At 43.2% G+C, this 24,240-nt stretch overlaps 1 protein-coding gene across 2 annotated transcripts in view; it reads left to right on the forward strand.

Moving 5' to 3' along the window:
* Positions 1-23,770, forward strand: part of USP12 (ubiquitin specific peptidase 12) — a 68,445-nt gene extending 44,675 nt beyond the window's left edge. For both annotated transcript variants that reach the window (XM_031465791.2, XM_064493251.1), the window contains exons 4-9: positions 7,014-7,240; positions 11,296-11,372; positions 11,489-11,572; positions 16,956-17,153; positions 19,218-19,296; positions 20,613-23,770. In XM_031465791.2, coding sequence (XP_031321651.1) covers positions 7,014-7,240; positions 11,296-11,372; positions 11,489-11,572; positions 16,956-17,153; positions 19,218-19,296; positions 20,613-20,714 — 767 coding nt within the window. In that variant the 3' untranslated portion in view covers positions 20,715-23,770. The remainder of the gene's footprint in view (positions 1-7,013; positions 7,241-11,295; positions 11,373-11,488; positions 11,573-16,955; positions 17,154-19,217; positions 19,297-20,612) is intronic.
* Positions 23,771-24,240: the final 470 nt, after the last annotated feature.

A 24,240-nucleotide genomic window follows, 5' to 3' on the forward strand; every position in this document is an offset into this window, starting at 1 on the left:
TAATTTCTCTTTTGCCTGCTTGGCTTTTCTGTCAAGAAAAGTGTGTGTGTGTGTGTGTGTGTTTTCCAGTTATTGTTCGTTTGTTGTTTTTCTAATGCTTTCATGTATATTAACTTGTTTGATCCTTAAAATAACCCAATGTAGAGAGCATGTTACTTCCCCCATGTTAGCTGTGAAAAAAGAGAGGCAAAAAGACTTGCCAGGAGTCACACCCCAGGGACGGAAAGTGCCAACCCAGTTCATTAAACTGCCTGGCTCGGGGCGGGCAGTTTCACTCTGCCCCCGCCTCCCTTTTAAAAACAGTTACTGATTACATCCCACTTCCCTTTTCTCTATTAAAATATTTTTCATTTAATTTGCACAGCAAGCCATAAAGTAGACATCACTTCCTCACTTTCCATGGTATCACTGGGACTCAGCACCGTCCAGGTGTCCTGTCAGGCCCCGCACTGCTCCCTGCCGTCTGGCCCAGCGTTCTGCCTGGCGTGCTGGGCTGCCATGGGAAGTTCAGGCTGGATTTAAGAAACATGAGTGGTTATTAAATACACCAGCAGGGAGCCCTGCCCTTAACTCAGCTGGCACTGCTTATCATCATGTGAGCTGAGATAAACATGGGTCGTATGTAGTTTCCTAAAACATTAGAAGATGCTGAAATGATATGGCTGTAGGTTATCATTCTTGAATCTGATACCCACAATAAGATTTTATTTATTTTCTCCATATACACATATAGAGCAGTTGGTTAATTGCTCACAAAAACACATCTTTTAAGTTTTCCTGACTAAAGCTAAACATACTTTCTTAAATTATAGATCTGTACAGTATCTTCTGTTTTTAAGAAAGCCAAATACAGCTCTGTTAGAATGTGGATGGAGTGATTCAAGTCTTCCTGGAGAGTCTTTTTGTCTGTGTTGGTGTGAAACTTAAAATATTTCGTCCTGGTAGAAAATTCATATACAGTTAGTTGACCCTTGAACAGTGTGGGTTTGAATTGCACGGGTCCGCATACTTGAGGACTTTTTCAGTAGTAGATACTGCAGCATTGCGTTGTCTGCTCTTGCTCGAATCTGCAGATAAGGGACCAGACACGGGGGGCCCATGTATACAGGGGGCCAACTGTAAGTTACACACGGATTTTTGACTCTGCGGAGGGTCTTCTAACCCCTGCATTGTTCAGGGGTCAACTGTACGTGGTGATTGAACATGCCATCCTTTCTTGGTGATTTTGTTAGTATTTTAGAAACTATCAGCATCAGAAACACGAAGCTTACCCAGAATGCACATTGTCTTCTTTCTCATATGACGGTGCATTTTTCTTGACCTTATTGTTTAATAATACATTGCATGTGTTCTGTTTTAGTTTGGACTGCTGTACCAAAAATACCATAGACTGCTTGGCTTAAACAATAAACATTTATTTCTCACAGTCTGGAGGCTGGGAAGTCCAGGGTTAAGGTGCCGGCAGATTGACTGCCTGGTGAGGGCTCTCCTCCTGTTTGCAGACGGCCGCCTTCTTGCTCTGGGAGAAAGAGAAGCACGCTCTGTCTGTCTCTTCTCAAGGGCGCTATGCTCAGCCCTCAAGACCTAAATGACCTCCCAAAGGCCCCACCTCCAAATAGCATCAGACCATGATTTCAACGTAATAATTTGGGGAAGGGCAGGTGCATGCTGTCCATAACATTGTCTTTAAGTGAGCAATGATTTTTTAATTTAGATAGACTCTCTTGCTGAACACAGAGTTGATGTTACTGTGTTCTGAAAGTTCTATATAGTTAAATTCCTGTGGTTTCACATGTTTGCCTATCAAAACTGGGGTATCTTTACAGTGTTTATTATCTTTTAATAATTCAGTATTTTTTGAATTTTTTGTGTGTTTAGGCAAGATAAATTTATGCACAATAGACATCTTGATTACTTTATTAAAGGAAACTGATTCCAGAATGAATATTCCAAACCCATCTTCTCATAAGCTTTGTTTCATTTTCCTATGCTTTAGAAGCAATATTTAATAGAAAAGCACCCTTATTATTTGATGTTGCTGGCTTTTGTATGTTTTGATTTTTTTTCCCCAATAATTAGTGTAGAGAAGAGTATACAAATCAAAGAGGATTTAATAGGTTATCCATTGCAAAACTCTTCTGAGATTTTACTTGCTGGTTTGTTTTAAATCTCTGGAAAGTATGTCACCTGTTTCAGTATTTCCAGTAACTTTAACTGTTGGATTGTAGTTCTTACATCAGTTTACTTCCATGTTATGTTAAAAACGTCACATTCTATATTCTCAGTAGGTATTAGCTCTGTATTGTTTTAACCACTATTGCTTTATATTAATAGTAGTTTTGATACCCCTTGGAAAGACTCTTTTAATTTCGGTAATGGATTTTTGGTTTTGAAATGTTAATTTATGTTAACTGATCGTAGCATGAGACGCTGTGGTACCGAGCTCCTATGTAGAGTGTGGTAACACTTGTTCCCAAATATGTTGTCTTTGGTGATGCGAACCTGTGGTTGGTTGCACTAATGATATTATGTGTGGAGCTCCTCATGTGCCAGGCACCATGCAGGACCAGGAGACAATTGAGGGGGCTGACAAGACAGACAGACAGTTATGAGAAACAGTCCATCTTTGCTGCAAAAAAAGTAAAGCAGGGAAGAGTGGTAGAGAATGAGGGAGCTGCTAATGACATGAGATCAGAGATTGGAAGTGAGAGACAAATCATTTGAAGATCCGAGGCAAAACTGTTCCAAGTGGATAGAGCAGAAATGGCAGTTGCCCTGAGTGCTTGAAAGGCAGTGAGAAAATTACTGTTGCTGTAGCGGGGTAAGATGAAGGTAAAGTCAGCACGAAAGCAGGGGCTGGCAGCTGGGGGTTGTTGTGAAAGCTGCAGGAGGCCACTGGAGGGCTCTGATCTGCAGGAGGAGATCCCGCCGGCTGCGGGGGCCCGCGGTGGGAAGGGGTGCCTGTGGCAGCGCCTGTAGCAGCAGGGAGACCAGCCAGGAGGCCCCTGCAGTGGTGCGGGCAGGGGACGACGGCATCCATCTAGGATGGCTGACTTCCCGGAGGCTCTCCCTTGTTCGGGAGGATGGACACGCAGGTGGGGGACCTAACTCTGTTGGTGAGGGTTGTCTCAGCTGGAGGGCGAGGTCATCCAGGGTGGGCTTGAGGTCGGACCAGCTGGCTCTTAGCCGTGTGCTTGGTTCACATCGTTGTTCGTGGCCAAATTTAATTCTTCTCATGTCATCATAAGTGTTTCAACCCCTGTTGTCTGTTCATTCATTCACTTATTCATTCAGGAAATACCATGCACATCTGATACCCTGAGCCCCAGGGACGCAGCAGTGGGAAGGGTCCTGGCTCTTAGGGAACCTGCATGTACACAGCAGCATTTCAGGTGCTCTGCAGAGATACAGACAAATTTGTAAATACATGTTCAAGTGTTGGTCTTCCTCAAGGGAGGAAATGTTCGTTGTTCACAAATAACAGCTGTTAAATAGATTTTAGTATATAATTTCTCGTATTCCTTAATCCGTTTTCTCCAAAAGAGCATGAAAGATATTTTTTGCAATGTAAAGCTATCGCTGTTTCTGAATTATCAAGAAAACTTAACTTACTCTCAGGCAATGATTTAGTTTTCCTCTTTTTTTGCATGAATGTTGCAGCTGTGGCAGGACTATAGTAGTTGACACATTTCATGTACGTTTATTAATAATGAACTTGTGTCTCCCCTCCTAGACTGGCAGCTCCTTGGCAGAGGGAGCCCATTCGTTTCTGCTCACCTTTGTGTTCCTAGTACTTAATCCAGTCCCTGGCACATAGTAGGTGCTTACTTAAATATTTATTGAGTGAGTGAATGAGTGAGTGAATTTGTTTAATTTGCCACAGCAGGTTTGAAGTCCAAGTTTCCCACTATGCTGCTTAGCAAGAAAGCACCCATAGGAAAACTAAGAGTTTAGGAATCAGATACAACACAGTTCACAGGACTGTCCTGGGGCTGTTTAGTGGATGTTGTTCTCATGTTTATGGGTCTGGGCTGATGTTTTTAAAACTGTAGTGGCTGCTCTCAGCTTAGGCTCTGCAACGTCGGGCATGTTCAGTATACCATGTTTGTAGGAAATGGGCCAGATGTTATTTTAACCAAATACTTAGAGTATCTTCTGATTTACTTTGCATCTTATTTCCAGAACATTCAAGTCACTTGAGGTATTTCTGTGAATATGAAGTCATTGTTCTGTGTTGAAAGAACATCTTAAAAAAAGATATTTCAGGTTTTAAAAAATGAGAACACCTGCACACTTCTGCTTTGCTAAAAAGAAGTATTTATTTTGAAAAGCAGGCATATATGCTAAAATAGTTCTTTACCAGGGAAAACTGAGACTGAATTGTGGCATGAAGCCAGCACGTAGCGGTCCGCTGCGGTGAGCTACTCATCCGTCACCTTAGCCAGGCCCCCACAGTGTTTCTGAGATCTTTTTCCTGGCCCTCTCCCATCATCTCTCTTCTGGATTCTCCATGATTTTTCCAAGACTTTTCCAATTTGTTCCCACTTTGCTCAAGATCCCTAATCAGCTCTGGCACAGCCTCCTTCCGGCCCTCATCTTAGTGGGCCTCCTGAGGTGGGGGGAATCTGGATTGTGACCTGCGGGTAGGTACGCGGGGGATGAGAGCTCTTGGTTTTTAAGGGGTTTGCGTGCACTGACAGAAGCCGCCTAGACAGCGACCAGGTCAGTGCAGGAGCTGGGTGGACGGAGACACCATGGATCAGGCCGCTGGTGGGGGCGGGGTCAGCTGATGACCGCAGAACCACGAGGGTCAAGGGCAGTCTGGCCAGATATTCCGAGCTTTCTTGATTGAGGGTGAATTCTTATGTGTAAGTGAAAGTGAAGTGGTTTAGAAGGGGCAGCGGGGAGCTAGAAAATGCCAGAGGTTGAAGAGGTCGGCGGGGGGTGAGAACAGCAAGCAGCTGGTAGAAGGTGCGCAGGAAGGGCTGGGCAAGAGCCTCCCAGAGCTGAGGGTGGTCATGGGGGGGGTGGTCGTGGAGAGCAGGAGCCGGGGCTCGGGCAGGGATCCGGGGGTGGGGATTACTGCACTGGGGGGCAAGTCAGCTCAATGTTGGCCTCGATGGGTCCAAGGGCTGCACCCCGAGGGTTCCGAGCACAGCTGGGCTTGGTCGCAGAGGTGGGGGGACGCCCAGAAGGTTCCGCAGGGGTGCCAGCTCTCTGGCGTGTCGGTGGTGGTGCGGTGGCTCCCCCTGTGAGCAGGGAGGGCGGGCAGTGGTGTCAGACGCTCTGGACCCCCTGCCCTGGGGGGCAGCAGCCAGTGGACACACCGTGTACCGGATTAAAGGTCCGTTGGCCTTAAGCTGTGCTTAACAGCAGGCCGGTGCTGCAGTGGCGCTTAGGACTCGCCTTCATTGTTCTCCCAAGTATCGACTCCTCGGGGCTGACTCACGGCATGGAAATGAAGTGTGGCTCCAGTGGCATCCCTGGTGTTGTTGTGTTTGACCTGAGATCCACCAGAGGGATTAAGTAAATTGCTTCCGACTTGCATATATTCTGGGGAGAGCCGTAATGGGGACCCCAACAGTCTTGCTCTCAAACCTGCACCTTAAATGTGATACTTTTTAAAGCCCTTTTTCTTTGAATGTTCATAAAAATGAATGTTTTCACTTGTTACCATTTTATCTTTATAATAACCTTGCAAAGGAACGTGGTATTCCATTTTATAGACAGGAACATCGGGCCTTGTTGGTTACCATGGGGATGAGTGTTTTTTTAACCTTTTGAATTTTGTTCTTAGAAATTGTTGATTTCAAGTCCTTTGCCCACTTGGTATTTTCTTTTGTATAAACTCCCTATGTTGAAGATGATAATAATTCTCAGGTTTCACTGTTTCTGACTTCTGAAATGATTTCTAATGCATAAAACTTAATTTTATGCAGTCATATCTGTTGCTCTTCTAAAATGTAATTTTTTATTATTTTTATCTTGGAAGGCTTTCCCTAAATTTTCTTCTCAATTTCTAGTCTGTCATTTAAAAACTGTAAGCGATAATCTTTCTGGAACTTCTAAAATGTGCACTGAGACCACTACCTGGTCAAGAAGCCACAGGCGTCCGAGTGTGGCCAGGTCGTACGACTGCTTTGTGTGTGCTCGGGCTGGCCGGTCTACTTTGAATCCTGGCCCTGACGCTTCCTCACAGCGTGACTCCACCTGCTCTGATCCCATTTCCTCTTTTGTAAAATAATGTTAATCGTGGTGTCACAGGGTTGTTAAGAAGATGGGGTGAGACCACCCTGCCTCTGAAGTCCTTCCTCTTCAGCCTCGGGGTGTGTGAAGTAAGCACAGGGCCAGAGCTTAATGTTAGGATGGTGGTGTTGCCAGCACGCCTGCTCTTCGTGTACCCGCAGGGGGCGTTGTGTGGAGTCCCAGATCTCCCCTCTGGAGGCGGCCTTAGCGACTACCTGGATTAGCAGATAATTAGTGAGGCCTTTAGTCCCTCTCCCTGACTGCCCAGCAGGGCCACCTGGAGGAGCTCCAGACTTCATCTCCGACTTACTGAGTCAGGTTGTGTACTGGGATATATGGCTCAGTAATTTGTAATTTTAACAATGTTCTCGGTGGTTCTTATGCATCTGGCTTGGCCCTGCCAAGAGGTTGTCCAGCTTCTGCTGTAAACTTGCCACGTTGTACCACGTGTGGGGTAAGATTCGAGCAGCGAGTGGAAAGCAGTTGCTTCTTGTCTCCTCGGTGCATCATGTGTGGGTGGGTTTTGCCCTATTCTCATTGATCAATTACTGTTGTTTTTTTTTTTTAAAGGATTTTCATTCACCATAACTTTATATTTCCCAGATTCAGTCCTAATTTATGAAAGATAACCTATTTCTTGTACGCACCTAACGATGCCAAACATTTGTACTTAATTCTCATAGAATGCTAGACATTCTTTTTTAAATTCAGTTTTTTAATGAAGTTATTAACTCTGAAATAACTCTCTAATAAATTCTTATTTTTAGAGCTTTTTGACAACTACATGCAGCAAGATGCCCACGAATTCCTAAATTACCTGCTAAATACAATTGCTGATATTTTACAAGAAGAGAGGAAGCAGGAAAAACAAAATGGTCGTTTGCCCAACGGAAACATCGACAGTGAGAACAACAGCACAGCGGACCCCACGTGGGTCCACGAGATTTTTCAGGGAACATTAACTAACGAAACCAGGTGTCTTACTTGTGAAACTGTAAGTATGTCATAACACTGTGTATAGAACAGACCTAATCCATTAGAGGTTCTTGGAGGACGGGTGTGAGAGATGAACTTGAGAGCTGTAATTCCTGAGTGTAAATGGGCATTAAAGACGTCCTTGTCAGGTGAAGGCCCCGTCTGCTTGTTCACAGTGGACACGGGGATAACAAAAAATACTTACTGCAGCTGGAACTACTGCATTTTCTTTCAGTACAGGAGACCATGGGGCTGTGCTCTAGGAATTGCAGTCTTAGTTAAGCTGATGAGAAACTTGCAGGTCAGGGAGGTGTATTCATTCGTTTTTCCTTTCCCTGCGGTTGCGATCATCCTTACTGTTTGTGGCTGGAATGAACGTGGAGGTGTGCGCTGTGCACACTCGCGGAGGGGACAGTCCCCGATGAGCAGGGGGCGAGACGCTGGAAGGCTGTCCACAGGTGGGGTCGGGTACTGCAGCCCTCCTGCCGGCCGGCGCCTTCCCTTGCTCCCACGTGAGGAGTGAGCGCTCAGACTCTGACTTAACCAGGCGTCCACTGTACTGTGTTCCCAGCTGAGCCAGTCATGTCCCTTGTAGCGTTTCCCTCCTTCAATTCAGGGTCCAATTTTAGGGTTTAGCAGTTTGCATTGCATGTAGTGACCACGTTTTCTTTAGCCTCCTTCAGTTTGGGACATTTCCAGAGTCATCTCATCTACGATATTCACACTGGAAGAATGTTCCCCTCCCCTCCTTGTAAAATCTAACGTTCCTCATACCGAGTTTGTCTGATGTTTCCTTCTCACTTGATGCAAGTTACAGATTCCTGGTGGCATAATTCGTAGTTAACGCGTTGTCCTCAGGAGTCCACCCCTGGGCACACAGTTCCGTCTGACCCTCATTGGTGAGGTTGATTTGAACCTCCCATGCACAGTGTTGTTCGGTTCTCCACTTGACCATGACTCTTTTTTATGCCCTTGTAACTGGTAGGCTGACTGTGGGAGACACAGATTCCTTGTTCCTCATCAAAATCTCCCCCAAGATTTAGCATTCACGGATGATTTTTGCCCAGTCGGTCTTTACTTTACTTTTTAACAGCAGAGGAGAGTGGTGTGGTCCATTGGAAGAGGGAGTCCAAAGCAAGAAAAGGAGGGAGATGTTTTACTGATGTTTGAAAGAACAACATAGTCTACTTGGTTGACTGAGGCAGATAAACTTGCACTGGCAGAGACTAACAGGGAACCGTCTCTTTGTTTTTTTTTAATAGACCTAAAAAATACTGAGTGGAAAGTACAGAGACTTCCCAAATACTGCCCCCACCCCCGTCCACTGTCCCCTAAGAATAACGTCTTGCGTTAGTGATGTACAATATTGATAACATAATTAACCAAAGTCCGTAGTTTGCATTAGGGCTCGCTCTTGGTGTTGTCTGTCCTTTGCTTTCTGTTTGTTTGACAAACGTATGACGTATCCATCATGACAGTATCAGACAGTAGTTTCACTGCCCTGAAAATACCCTGTGCTCCACCTGCTCTTTCCTCCCTCCCCCGCAGCCCCGGCCACCACTGATTATTTTACTGCCTCCATCGTTTTGCCTTTTCCACATACCACATGGTTGGAATCATAGAGAATGCTGCATGTTCAGATTGGCTTCTGTCACTTAGCAGTATGTATTTAAGGTTCCTGCATGTCTTTTCACAGTTTGGTAACTCATCTCTTTTTATTGCTGAATTATATTTTATCGTCTGGATGTACCATAGTTTATCCATTCACCTACTGAAGGACATCCAGGTTGCTTCCAAGTTTTGGTAATAGTGAATAAAGTTGCTATAAACATGCATGTGCAGGTTTTTGTGTGGACATAAGTTTTCAACTCCTTTGGTTAGTACTGAGGAGTGCAGTTGCTGGACTGTGTGGTACACAGTACGTTCAGTTTTGGAAGGGACTACCAGACAGTCTTTCAGGGTGACTGGACCATTGTGCGTTCCCACCAGTGATGAATGAGAGTTCCTGTTGCTCTGTATCCTTGTCAGCATGTGCTGTTGTCAGGGTTTTGAATTTGGCGATTCTAATATACTTGTAGTGGTATCTCTTGTTTTAATTTGCATTTCCCTGTGACATACGACAGGGGACATCTTTCATAGGCTTATCTGCCATCGGTGTATCTTCTTTGGTGAGGTGTCTGTGCTGTCTTTGGCCCATTTTTAAAACTGGGTTGTTTGTTTTCCTGTTGTTGAGTTTTAAGAGTTCTTTGTATATTTTGGATATCAGTCCTTTGTCAGACGTGTCTTATGCAGAGATTTTCTCCCGGTTAGTGGCTTGTTTTATCTTAAATGGTTAAGAGATACAGTCTTTGGCAGATCAGAAGTTTCTGATGTTTTAATTTAAAAATTTTAATTTTAATAAAGTCCAGTTTTTCCTTTATGGAAATGCTTTTGATGTTCTTTAAATGCTGTTATTGGTTGTTGTACTGAAAAAGTCATCAGTAAGCCCAAGGTCCCCTAGATTTTCTCCTGTTACTCTTCTGAGACTTTGCACAGAGTCCACTGGCCATCCTTGTTAGTGCCCAGATACCACTAGTGGACTCCTGGTGACCCTTATCCCGTCTTCACGGGGTCCCGCTGTGGCCTGTGATGTATCCTGACGGATGCCTCCCAAGAATTAAGGGTGTGAATTGCTGCTTATTTCTTGCTGCCTCTCACTCTGCGTGGGGAGGGCTGTGTTCCATTTTCATTACCACTGTGCGGACGACCGCCCAGCCCCGCTCTCCAGCCTGGACTTCTTCACTGAGTTTGTGTCTCCCAGATGCTGAGTGTCCAGCAACAACCCGATATCAACCAGTGTTTGGAAACACTTTTGAACTTAAGTACTGCTGCACGTGGTGATCAGCCGGCGCCAGCACAGTGGTGACCGCAGGCATAGTGGCCCACTTGTATCTGGGACATCTAGAACATCCTTATGTCAGGGTCTTAATGTTGCCATAAGGGTGAACATTTCTAGTGAAGACCCCCGAGGCAGTGAGTGTCTGAGAAGCACAGAGCGCATTCTGAGAAACACTAGACTCTCCTGTTTCCCTGTTTCTCTTTAGCCCGTTCTGGCTTGAGCCTCCCTCCACCAGACTGTCCTGTCTCCCTCCTCGCTTTGCGACGGAACTCGGTGAATTGTTTTTCCTGAAGCACATCGCGTTCTCTTGCCTTTCTTGATTGTCTTTATTCCCCTTTTTCGCTGAGTCTTTTGAGACCCACGTGACTTGCCTTCCAGTGTCGCTGTACCTTGTATACACGACACTCTCGTGTACTCATACGTGCGTCATCTGTAATATATAGCCACATAATCTATCACAGGTTAATGATCCTGAGCCGACAACCTTGATGCAGGCTGGAAACAGGAAAGCACTGGCTCGGTGGGCGTGGGTCACTGCCGGCGGGAGGCTCGGGGAAGCGAGAAGGACATCAGTCCTATTGTATCAGGTCCCCGCCTGTGTCGTCAGTGGGGGGACAGCCAGGGAGGGTGACGTCTGAGGTTCTCTCCTCCTCCTGTTCAAATGAATGAGTGGTAATGTTATTTTTTACAAGATGATTTTTTCCATAATTCAAACAAGACGTTAAATTGGAGGAGGGGTGATAAAGGAAGGTCATAAGTGAAGATTGTAGTCTGGCATTTTGGGCTAGATTTTTTTCTTAAATGTGATAAAACAGTACAGATACCATGTCCTTTGCCAAACACCCCCATTCAGTCTTGTCCTGTGTTTTTAAGAATCAGTGTATATAGTACAGTTTGTTTTGTGCTTTACGGTAATATCCAGATTAGGGGAAGTAATGGAATTTCATGTCACACTTGCCTTTGCCAGTAAGAAAATTAGCCACAGGTGCACTTTGGTGTTTACTTCTACATAAAAGGAGAGTCATTTATTTGGTGTTCTTTTGGGTAACTTAAATCAAGTCGTTTTCTTTTACACTTGAGGAAACAGAATTCTTTATATACTTACTACTAATAATAGGATGCATTTAATTCTGTCATTTTGGGTCAGTGATTTATTGATGTTTCAAGAAATCAAAGGTAGTTCCCTATTTTTACAGATAAGCAGCAAAGATGAAGATTTTTTAGACCTTTCTGTTGACGTGGAACAAAACACATCCATTACTCACTGCTTAAGGTAAGTGTGGGGTTATCTATTTTGACAGTTCCTGAGTATCTTTGGTTTAGAATATTTTAAAATGAATCATAAATTTCTGGTATAGATGAAATTAATTTATTTTGAATTTTACACAGAGGTTTCAGCAACACAGAAACTCTCTGCAGTGAATACAAATATTACTGTGAAGAATGTCGCAGCAAACAGGAAGCACACAAACGGTAACTGAGTGTTTTTGAAATTTATGGTGATTCTTTGGCAGTGGATGTGTAGACGGGCTTTTCCAGCTGGAAGGGAACTGTGGCAGTTACATGAGTAATGTGCTTTACTGTATCACCAGCAGTTAGGACTCCTTAGGTAATTACTGGATAAACAAAATCCAGCTCTGTGCCCTCGGGTGATTTTCTGCATAAGCCAGCACAGTTCAAATGCTTGCTTTGAAGCTTCCCTGATTATGTGAACGTCTTCTCGGCGAGGAAGGAAGAGGGGAAAGCACTTTGCTCAGCCCCCAGCCCGTTTCCCCCCGTTCCTGCATGGGATTTTGTGCCCCCTCTTAGGATACTATTACAAAGACTGTGTTTTGGTGTCGGGAAATGGACTCTTCGTCCTCATCCTGATTATTTTACTTTTTATTTTGAAACAACGTCAAACTCTGAAAGGCTGCGTGGGCAGCGCCAGGAGCACTCTTTTACCCCAAGCCGTTTGAGCGGGAGTTCCTGCCATGTTGCCCGTGACCGTGGACGTTCGGCAGCTGTTTGCTGCCAGCAAGGAAGTTTTCCCCTTACCCTGTCCATCCAGGCCAGGAAGCAGCACTGACGTGTTCCTGGGACCGCAGGCCTTGTTTTAGTCTCCCCAGATGTCCCGGGAGCATCCTCTGTAGAGGAAAATGTCCATCCCGACCCACAGGCGGCATCTGGCATTCATGTCTCTTTAGTCTTCTTATATCAGGACAGTTCTGTAGTCTCTTCTTGACTTTCTTTGTCTTGACACTTGAAAGCGATGAGTTATTTTGCAGAATGTCTTTCTTTGGGTTCGTCTCATGTTTTCTTATGATCAGGTTCAAGCTGTGTGTTTGGGGCCAAGTCACACAAAAGTGGTGCTGTGTTCTTGTTTAAATGGTGCACAATTTTGTCCTGTGTCGGGTCCCCAGCACCACTCGGTGCTGGATTTGGTGATACACTAGAAGGACTCTCGGGACTCAGCGTGTACAGTCGTGCTCACGGCTAAGATTTCTTACAGGGAAAGGTGAGGAGTACAGTCAGCAGAGGGAAGCCAGCAAGCTTCCAAGAGTCCTGTCCCAGTTGGGGGACAGTGGGCGCACTCCCCAGATCACACTTCCAGATGCCAGCCGAGGGCCACCCGTGCAAGCAGGTCTTTCTAAGCAGAGTCTGAAGCCTGCAGAGACATCTGCAGGGAAGCTCGTAGTCCGGGGTTTCCCGGTGGGGCTCAGCTGAAGCTGCCCTGGGTGGGTGGTGCCTGAGGCAGGAGACTGACGCCCGCCCCAGGAGCACCGCCTTGGTAAATCCCAGGCAGACGTCTGGGCTCAGGGTCTGCTTCCGGGGAGTAGGAACACCTGCTTCCTCGTCGCCCTTCTCCCTCCACCCCATTGTGGTGCCGCTGCAGTCATTTGAGTTTGAAACCTGGCCTCATGACAGATACTCTGATTAGGTTGGAAGAAGACAAGCTTGTTTTTAAAAATCGCATTGCTCAGCATACGGTTGACGCAGAGAGCTAACATTTCTGGGAAATTTAAGTTGGGGTGATGGTGCTTTTCTTTGGGAGGAAACCTATGCTGTACTAATTTTTTTAAATGCCCCTTACATGTTTATTATTACTTTGTTAATTTTAGGAAGTATAAAGAAATCTGCTTTATTTTTACTGTTACTGATTTTTCAAAACAACTTGAGGAAAAACATTATCAGTACACTTAGTATAATTATCACTGCATCACCAGGTAGGTCTGTATTGCTGGATTCAGTTTGCTCTCGTTTTGCTGAGGGAGTTCACGTCTGTGGACCGTCAGGAGGCGTGCTGCTCTGCAGCTTCACCCGCCTGTGGCCCTTCGCCGTGTTTGGTGGTGGGTGGTCGCTGGCCCCAGCGACCTGTGGGGGTCGCTCCTTCTCCTCTTTGATGGAAGAATTTGTGCAGGACAGGTTTTCTTTCTTAAATGTTGCTAGAACCCACCAGGGAGGTGATTTGGTCCAGTTGTTTCCTTTGAAAAGAAGGGTTTTTTATTACAAATGGGTGCAGGACTATTGTTTATTTATTTATCTATTTATCTGTTTTTAGGGGGGAGGTAATTTGGTTTATTTATTTATTTTTTAATGAGGTACTGGGGTTGAACCCAGGAGCGCATGCATGCCAAGCACGCGCTCTGCCACTCGAGCTGTATCCTCCCCCACCTTGCTGTTTCTTGCTTTAGTTTTGGTGAGTTGTGTTTTTTGAAGGAATTTGTCCATTTTATCTAAGTTATCTAATATAAAGTTATTCATAATATTTCCTTATAGCTTGCTTTCTTTATTTTTTAACTTATTATTTTGAAATGAGTTAGGGTCACAGGAAGTTGTAAACGTGGCACAGGGAGAAGTCAGGAGATAAGTGTACCACCTTCCTCAGAGTCCCCCACGGGCGTCATCTTGCATGAGGATGGGACAAGACCAGAGCCAGGGAACCGGCCTCGCTCCAGCCCATAGGCCTTACTCACGGTTCACCAGTCTTGCTCATGTGTGTGTGCACATGTGTGTGTGTAGTTCTGTGCCGTTGTATCCCATGCGGGTTCATGTGACCACCATGGCAGTCAAGGTAAGGGCTGTCCCATCTCCCTTGTTAAATAGCCACACGCAGCACCCCTGCTGCCCCCGCCCGCCCCCCCCCCCCCCGCAGTCACGCGTCTCGGCTCCGTCTCTGTGGTGTTGTCATGTTAGGGTGCCATGTGAATGGTATCTTGCAGTGTGTGCGTAGTATGTTAACTTTTGAGATTGGCTTTCTTCGCTGGGCATAATCCCCTGAGATGTGTTCAAGTAGTTACATGTATCAACATTTCATTCCTTTTTATTTAAGCTGAATAGTCTCCCAAGCACTTCAGAATCTGTAGTAACAGCCTATCTTTAATTTCTGATACTATGTGTGTTTTCTCTTTTCCTTGATTACCCTTGCTAGAATTTTATAGCTTTTAATGCTGTGAATCTCTATTTTTGTTTTCAATTTCATTGATTTGTTTCCCTTTTGTTAGTTTATTATTTCTGTGTACTTTGAGTTTTAGCCCCTTCTTTCCTGGCTTCTTAAGGTGGAAACTTAGATTTTAAACCTTTTCTTTTCTAATTTAAATGTTTAAAGCTATAAATTTCCCTCTAAATGTTGCTTTAGCTGTGTCCTCACAAATTTTAACGTGTCATATTTGCATTATGCATTTCAACATCTGTTTCAATTTCCCTTGTGATTTTTTCTCTTTGTGGATTATTTAGAAGTATATAGCTTAGTTTCTGTATTTCAGGGGTTTTATAGATATTCTCTGTTTTTTATTTTTGTCAGAGAACATATTCTGTGATTTCTGTCTTCTGGAATTTGTTGAGACTTCTTTCATTGTCCAGCACATTGGTATGTCCAGTTGTGCTTGAGAAGAGCTTGCATCCTTCAGTTTGAGATGGAATGTTCCATAAATGTTGATTAGATCCATCATTTGGTTGTTCGTAGCTTCCCTAGTCCTGATTTTTTGTTCGTGAGAGAAGTCTGTAAAAGACTTTAACTCTGTCCATTTATCTGTTTATTTCTTTAATTCCATCAGATTTTGAGGCTTTTTTATTTGGAGCATGTACTTTTAAGATTATGTCCTCTTGATTAATTGGCCTTTATCATTATGGGATGTCCTTTACCTATGGTAACACTCTTGTTGAGTTCTCCTTTGCCCAATATTAACATCAGCCAAAGCCAGCTCAGCTGGCCGTTAGTGTTTGTCTTTTTCCATCTTTCTACTTTTTAAAAATAGTTTAAAATTATAATTAGGTATTATTGAGAAAGGTAAACACATCTTATATTAGAGTGCAAAATGAGTACACCTTATTGTTTTAAAGATATAAAAACCAGAAAATGTGTATCATAAATTCATCCCAATTTTAATCATTGTGTAGTGGATAAGTGCCATTTAACAAATCTAAATAGAAAATGGATTTATAAGTCAGTTTACAGAAGGTAAAAATCAATGTCTAATTCAAACTTTAACTAAAAACAAAAAAAGTTCTCTGTCCTCCCTTTTTTTCCTGTAACATATTTGTCTGTTGTAGAAAACATTACTTTCTGAGACCACTTTTTTCAAAACAGTGACAGGGATCAGAAGCTCCCTCAGGCAACCTCTCTCCATGTGAGTTGGAGTGGAAGGAAACCAGCATCCTATAAGCTCTTCAGTGTGTTAGTGGAACTGGTGTTTGGAGCAGGAAATCGGCTTCCCTTTTCTCCTTCTGCACAAGCTCTGAATTCGTATTGCTGGGTCGCTTTCCAGGAGTGACTGAGTGTTGACGTTTATTTTCACTAATGTTTTCCAGAGGCCAGGTTCATGGACTAGTGAATCCTTCTGGAATAATCAGGGGCCCCACCACATTTAAGATCTGTAGGAGGCAGATTTAGAATAATGCTATAAAATAGTTTTTTTCTCTTTATTAGAGGCAGTAGCTTAGTAAACTTCATTTTATAAATTATGAAAAGTGTTTTGCTCCACTGAGCAAATACAGGATTCAGTTCTGCAGTGTTCGTCAGGTACCTGCTATGTGCCAGGCCTATTGCTCACAGTGGAGAAATAGAATGAAAGAGATGGCTGCTGTCCGCCCAGAGTCCCGGCCCTGAGAGAAGAGAAAGACCCATGATCATCTAGGTACTTTGTAGTGTAATAAACTGCGCAGATACAGAGTGGATCTGCGAAGTGTGGACGGAGGGTGGAGAACAGTTACTTGCACCAGAAGGTAGAACGTGTGAGCTGAGTCTTCTGAGGGGAGACTTGTGAGGTGAGGTGGGGCAGCGAAGGCCTCCCGGGAGGGGCAGTTGGAAGGGCTCCAGGCTGTTCCAGGACCCATGCAGGCAGCACCTGTAGGGGGGAGCTGTGTCTTACCTCTGGCAAACAGATGCCTTCAGTGGGACGGTCTTTAATGCTTTTCTCGCTGTCTGCTGTTCTCAGTCTTCAGAATGATACAGATGAATAGGACAGATGGATCCCAGTCTCCCCTCACATCCAAAGGAATTAGCAGCTTTCAGGCGCTGGTTTTTCCTCCACCAGCCATAGGCTTCACGTGCATTTAGCCTTAGTGTAAGGGACCCGTATGTCAGAAATGCAGATTTCTCCACAGAGGACTGTCCCGCTCCGACTGTGCAGAGCCGCCCCGAGTGCTGCCTCACATGATGTGCTTTGGTGGTGATGATGGTTTGGGGGTCATCTGAAGACTTGTGGAGTGTTGCTTTCCCAGTGTAAAAGTAATGGGTGGAAATATGCAAAAGTGGGCAGTGCTGGGCTGTTAAAACTGACCATCAGCTGTCAGCTGAATCATAAAGTTTGACAGTTCTTTTAAGGACATGGCGAATGTCTCATGTGAAATTCTGTTTTCATGTCTATTTTAATAGGATGAAAGTTAAAAAGCTGCCCATGATTTTAGCTCTGCATCTGAAAAGATTTAAATACATGGATCAACTTCATCGATACACAAAACTTTCTTACCGAGTAGTTTTTCCTTTAGAACTTCGTCTATTTAATACTTCAGGCGACGCAACCAATCCTGACAGAATGTACGACCTCGTTGCCGTCGTGGTTCACTGTGGAAGGTACGGGGTGCTGGGGGGGGTGGGCGGCTGCTCCTGGGCGCCGATGCTCAGTGGTGGGGTGGATGCTGGGGTGGGGGTGGATGCTGTGAGGCCGCAAGGATGTCTGCGGGCGCAGATGCTCGTCGAGGGGGTGCTGGGTCGCAGGGCAGTGCGCGTTCAGGACACTCACGGGGACTCAGTGTGGGCCTTTCAGGGGTCTTGTATCCTTCAGTGCTGTCACACTAAGATAAGTTTATTTCAGATAGGAAACATCTTACCATTTCCTCCTTCTAAGTTTTATATATGAATATAGTGTGTTATTGTCTGGGCTTGATGTTTTATTCTTATTATTTAAATATTACTCTGAGAATTTTTAAGTCCTGTTTTTCATTTCCTTTTTTTTCTTGATTGTTGGTAAAAAAACAAAACAAAACAAAACAAAGCAATGCTGCTTAAAGAAATTTTACAAAATCAGTGATTTCTGAGATTGATTGGGTATATTCATCATGTTAATGGTTGTGAAAAACACTAAAAACGCTTTGGAGATAATCTTCAAAGTCAAGTTCTCTAGTTTTATGAATCCGTGTGTTTATTTCCTGCTAGCCAGTTTAGTGTACTGTCTCACTCTGTAGATCTTAACTTATAAAATAGCTCAAAAAATTCTCAGACCGGAATAGCGTTTATATTTGGAACACGCAGTCCTCCTTGACTATTCAGAATTTCCTGTAATAACTTTGAAACAGGGCCCTCCGGCTTTCCCCTGGGTTTGGGGGAGCTTGTACTAACAGCTTGTTTTCTCCAACGGAAAACACCCCAGCCTCTCAGTTGCCACCCCCCAGCTTTCTGCTCAGCACAGCACGGAGGGAGTCGGTTCCTGCCCTAGTCTGTCACCTCCGTGGTCCGTGTCAGCCTGGCTCCTGGCTCTTACCATCAGTAATAACCTTTCTTTTCCATTTTTGGAGCATTCAATTTCTAAACTAAGAGTGATGACATCTGAGCAGAGGAAAACAGTATCAGATAACTTACAGAACCTTGGTGCAATGATCAGACCAGAGGTTTATTTTAGCTTAAAAGCTTTGTTTTTTCTGTTTTTTTTTTAAGTTTTGAGGTATTTTCCTCTGTAGTGAAAAAGTGCTCTTGTTTGTGTCATTTTGTCACCTCAGATACTCAACTACAGGGTCAAAGATCTGAGACATATGAAACTTGGAGGTGGCTTGTTCTAGTATCTGAGGTTGCTACTTTTAAAATAGTATTCATCATAAAGAATAACTTGTTGAAAATTATTTCAAATTCTATAATAAAATTGTGATAGAATTATAATTTAATAAAAATAATGTATCAGCTTTTATAATGAGTCATACTTAAACTGGGAGAGATTACAATCTTTGACATGTTCTTTATAAAGAATTTCTTGTAAGAGAAATAATTCCACCTTTATTTTTACACATTTCTGTATTTCTGTATTCCAGATTTGTTTAAAATGAGATTCAGAGGCTATTATAATAATTATAATGGTGTTAAGGGTTAAATACTTAAGTATAGCACTAATAATACTAAAAAAAGTCTTTTGTTTAAAGAAGTTTATGAAGTTCAAGCTTGATTGAACTTGAAGCATGGATTCCATATCTTTACTTTTTCAAGCATCGTGTGGGATCCTTCCTTAAGAGGAAGACTATTGCCAAGGGAATAAGACTCAGAAATAGTTCTACCTGCCTTGTTTTGTAGTTTAATTCAGCATGCTCTGCTCACAAAATGCTAGAAGTTTTTATTTAAATTTTTCATAAAAGCAAATGTGAAAATTACTTCAAAAAATAATAATTTTAAAAGGCAGCAAAGAATATTAATAGTGTAGCTCTGTATAAATAGAACACTGGCTGTAGCCCTCAAAGTGAGAGCCAGTTGCTTGGTGTTTAAAATTGAACGCCAGTTCACATCCGCGTAACTCAATCTTTGGGGGAAAGACCAGAAAAGGAGTATTTTTATCTGTTTGAGTTTTTCTCCTTTATAGAACATGAAATGTAGGGCATAGAAGAGAAATATTGGTAAACACTGTGTGAAATGAGCTTTTCTTTCTCTTTGTTTCAGTGGTCCCAATCGAGGCCATTATATTGCAATAGTTAAGAGTCATGACTTCTGGTTATTGTTTGATGACGACATTGTAGAAGTAAGTAGCTTTCTGATTTCTTATTTTTCTTGGAAGTTGTGTGTGTATTTTGCTCTTCACTTTTTTCTACCAGCTTCTCACTTGCACAGGACAGGTGATAAAAGTTAGACAGGTGTCTGGGTCTTCAGACTGTGGTATGATTCTTACTTCTTACTTCCAGTCCTAGTGCTGGAATGGTCAGCTGTCTTTAAAAACATTTAGAGTAAAAGAAGGGAAATCTTTCAACAACAGAGCAAGTTTAAAAAAAATCATTATTAAAAATAATTTATTGAGCTGTAAGACACAGTAAAGTATGCAAATCTTAAGCAACAACTTGAAATTTTACACGTGGATGCACACGTGTGTATACACACACACACGTAGCCACCTTCCAGATCAAGACGTAGTACGTTTTAGGGCGAGGGTAGAGCTCAAGTAGCAGAGAGTATGCTTAGCATGCATGAGGTCCTGGGTTCAATCCCCAGTACCTCCTCTAAGAATAAATAACCTGAATTTACCTCCCCCCACCAAAAAAAAAAAAAAAAAAAAAAAGATAGTATGTTTTCAACACCCCAGCAAAAAGCTCCTCTTTTCCTCCTGCTGGTCCATACCCACCATTTTCATGCCTTCCCCACCACCCCCTGGGACCCACTATTTTGAGTTTTATTATTATGATTCATTTTGCCTGTGTTTGAATATAAGTGGGCTCATCCAGTGTGACTGCTTTTGTGTCTAGCTTTTTACACTCATCATAATGTCAGTACAGTTCTTACTCTTGTTGCCTGCAGTAGTGGTTCTTTCTTACTGCTTTGTAATTTTGTAATTTAATGGTACAAATGTACCAAGTTAGAAATTTGGCTTTCTGTCTATTATTGACTGTTACAAATAAAACTACCTCGATTATCCTTGTGTGAGTCTTTTGCTGGATATACGCACTCATTTTTGGGGTATACATTAGATTGGACCATATGAAATTGCCATTTTTGTAGGTTCCAAATGGTTGACAATTAGTAGTTTCCTATAATTCAGCCTATATCTAGGACTAGAATCACTGGATCAGAGGGTAACTGAATGTTCAGCTTTTGAAAATCACGCTAAACGTTTTCCCCAGTGTCAGTGCTGTTTGACATCCCTGCCGGCTGTATGCAGGAGTTCCATTCGTTCTGTGTTCTCGCCAGCACTGGGAATCAGCCATCTTTTAGCCATTCTGGTTGTACAGAGCTGTTTTATAAATGAGAAAATGAAAGGCATTATTTTAAGAAATGTTGAAGATTTTACTGGATTTCAGCAGTTCACAGAGGTCATTTTTATACTAATGTGTGTGTTTTCCCTCGCAGAAAATAGATGCACAAGCTATTGAAGAATTCTACGGGTTGACCTCAGATATCTCAAAGAACTCTGAGTCTGGCTACATCCTTTTCTACCAGTCCCGGGACTGAGGGAACCGTGACGGAGAGAGACTTTCTGCCTCATTTCTTCTCTGGTTGTTTGGGAAAGGATCAAGCACTGATTTTTCACGCAAAGAGAAATGCAGGAAGCTCAGGGGGCAGTGGCACACTTTGCACACAATAAAGCAAAGGCTGTGGCTTGGCAGGCTCTTCCTATCACGGTAGTTGATTGATTTGCTCAGGTATCTTGCTGTCTGCGCAGTTCCATGCAACAAGGAAGCGAAATCAGAGATACCAGCTCCTCTTGTAAAACAGCCTTCCAGTAATTGACATGCATTTTCTCTTCCTTAATTGCACCAATACTGATCGAACTCCTTGGGGTGCCGCGGAAAGAGCAGGAGTCTGTGCGAGGTTGAACGGATGATTGCGGGAGGTGACACTGAACACTTGGCTCGTGTTTGCCTGGGTTGAACACGGAGAGGAGGAGTTTCAGGTGGTCATTTCAAGCGTAAACCACAAACACTTTTGGGCCCAACACTTGCAGTTGCCCTTCCTGATGTAAAGAAGCTAACAGGTATTAGAATCCAGTGTCAGGAAGACAAATACGTTTGCTTCTCTGAAGAAGCTTATAATAATATACAGTGTATGTATATCTAGGGAACAATTGGTCAAAAGTGGCTTTTTGTTTCCCCAAGGGGAAAGACTGGCTTTGTAATTACAATTTTTTTCCTTATTTATTTTACTTAAAACTGGTAGAGTCTAAGTATTGTATGAAGTGCCCACGATTCTGTCAGTAAGTTTGAGCATATTTTTATTAGTTTTGTCAGTTTAACTAATCCTTTTGTTTGTTTCTATTTTTAAGGTGAATTTTAAACTCTATTTTAAATTGTAAGTTACTTTAAGAAAACTTGCAGTGAGAGGAGGTAAATATTCTTTTTCAGGAGGAACTGATATCTCTGGCTAAATATTTGTCCTAGTTGTCAGTCAGTCATTTTATTCTGCTTTAATTTCAGTAAAATAAACAACTATCAGAAATCTCCTGTAGCCGTGGGAGCGATCAGAGGAGCCCTGGCGCGGGGCTGGCGGGCGGGCCTTGAGGGTTCTTAAACACTCTTTCAGGTTGAGGCCACGTCCTGAAAATCGCTGTCAGAGCAGTTAGGTTGTTTCCGTGTGTTCTCTACCCTGGAAGGCAGTGAGCCCTCCTAACCCCAGCGCCGGCGGAGCTAGCAGACCCCGTGAGGAGGACATTCTGACGAGGCTGACCAGGAGGACTGTGAAAGCAAGTCCTTGTTCTCCCTCCCACCTTTACAAATCTTACCGGAAGGGTGCTCAGAAGTTCAACTTTGTGTTTGCAAAGCCTTCATTCTGTTGGGGGTTTGAGGAAGTAATATACGTGATGTAAAATGTCTGTCAGCCATTGCAGTTGACCCTTTCCATGCATCAGTAAGTTGCCTGACAGTGGCCGAGTGTAACTTGCAGAAAATAATTGAATATATCGTCAAAAGAATAGCAGTCAGGTCTTCGATGTTCTTTATCCAAGTCTTTTCAGGCAGTAATCTTTTTTTCAAATTGCTGTAATTTTCTAAACTTATTTTACTAATACTGTTGAATCTCAGAAACAAACAACAAAAAAGAATGTTTTGTCTGCTGCTATTATTAACATTTATTATCTGTATCTTTTAGCTCAGGAAATGACTTCACCTATTCGTTCCGTGAATAGATCTTCAACAGGGTCACTTAGCTAATTGGGCTGTCTAAACAGATGTGCCGGGAGAAAAATATGATGTATTTTGACAGATTGCTTTTTAAGATACAGTTTCTAAAGCCTTACCCTGGCTGGACTGGTTTTGTACAAACCACGTGGCCCACCAGATATACCAACATTACACACAGAATCACAGCCAAGAGTGTGGGCAAGGTCATAGCTGCAGAGATGGATGCATTTTTTATTTTGAGGGCTTAAAATTGCTTTGGAATTGGAAGCTTTGTTTCAGTACAGAGGTGAGGAGTACGGGAAGCTGAACCAGTTTTCACTTGCACTGGGGCTGCAGCACGTGTGAGAAAGATAGATGAAGTCATTTGCATAAAGGTACAGCATTGGGATACTGTGCTGTTTGTTTTTACATTTCACATTAAAAATATATATACAGTAAAGTAAAATCCAAGGTTAAATTTCCTATTAAAGCAAGTTATAGCATTTTTACTGAGTTCCATGGTAGTCGCACACTGTTCATACCTACACCTTGTTTAACAGTCTGACCTGTCGGGGGAGGGGCTCTGGGGTGATGGTTCCCAATTTACTTTTTACTCTTGGTGCAGCTGCATCTACGTAAAATGTTTTGAAGTTTATCAGAAACTCAGTATACTTTAAAAATATATAGGGTTAGGGTTGGGGGGGGGTGTAGATACAGTAAGGAAGGCAAGTGGCCCACAGAGAGCGCGCCGCGAGGCTGTGTGGAGGTTGACTGCCGGGAAGGAGGGGCGGGTCTCGTTGTGCATGGTGGCTGAGTGCTGTCTAGCGGTGTACATGTTTGTTGGGATGGCTGTCCCATATTTTGTATATTGGAAGAAAAATTTCTATAAATTATCATAACTGAAAGTAAATATTCTAAATTAAGTCTCGCTTCTAAGTCACACGGCTTCTGTCTTGGAAACTTGAGAAGATTGCTCAAGACAGGAGCCGTGAGACTTTAGGCAAAGGGAAGGGGGTGTGTAATATATGGGTCTTGTTGCCTCTAACCATCAGTGTAGGGTGTTTTCTTTCCTTGACGGCAGTAGGAAGACCTCACCTTCATAACATACTACTCGTGATACTTCCTTTGAAGATACTTTTCATTAAAGATTCTCTCATGAGGTGTTTACCTGGGAGCTGGGAGGCTAAAGCACTCAGGTCCTGGCTCTTCAGTGAATTTAGCCTGTGTGCCCTTGGGCAAGTCACTTACCCTCTCTGTGCTTCAGTCTCCCAATCTTGTAAAATGGGAGTAACACCTACCTCACAGGGTTGTTGTGGGGATTAATTAGATATAATGTCTGTAAAGCATCTAAGGTTCTTGAAGAAGGCGCTATATAAATACAAAATAATATCTATTAAAGTTGGTTTATTTGTGCTTGTGGGGTTTTGTGTGTTTTTTCCTTTTTTCCTAAAATACGTTTGCGAAATAGAAGTATATACTTTGGAAATTGTCTTACTGCTTTTGCTCACTTTTCTTCTCCAAAGAGATTTTCCCAGAACGTATCTTATGTGTGTAGGACAGCATTCCATACGTGCCTGTGTTTAATCAGCACGTACCTTGCGTTCAATTTTCTTTGTGTAGTAGCACTGCCTTTCCGAAAATCCCAAATTTAAAGATTTAGAGTTACGGACTCTTAGAGGACAAAATACCTTAAAAGTCACTGTCCCTGGTGCCCCTCTTCCCTTCCAGGCAGTAATTCCTCCTGTAAAGTCGGCTCATGAGCTTGAGAACCTGAAGGGCGCCTCATTGTTGAGGGACTCAATCACCATTTCTTTAAGCTTCACCGTTCTTGGGAACCCTGGCCGGGAAGCACTCTGGTTTGTTCACGTCTCTGAAGGGGTGTC

The sequence above is a fragment of the Camelus dromedarius genome, chromosome 13 (genome assembly GCF_036321535.1).
Source record: "Camelus dromedarius isolate mCamDro1 chromosome 13, mCamDro1.pat, whole genome shotgun sequence".
NCBI classification, from domain to species: domain Eukaryota; kingdom Metazoa; phylum Chordata; class Mammalia; order Artiodactyla; family Camelidae; genus Camelus; species Camelus dromedarius.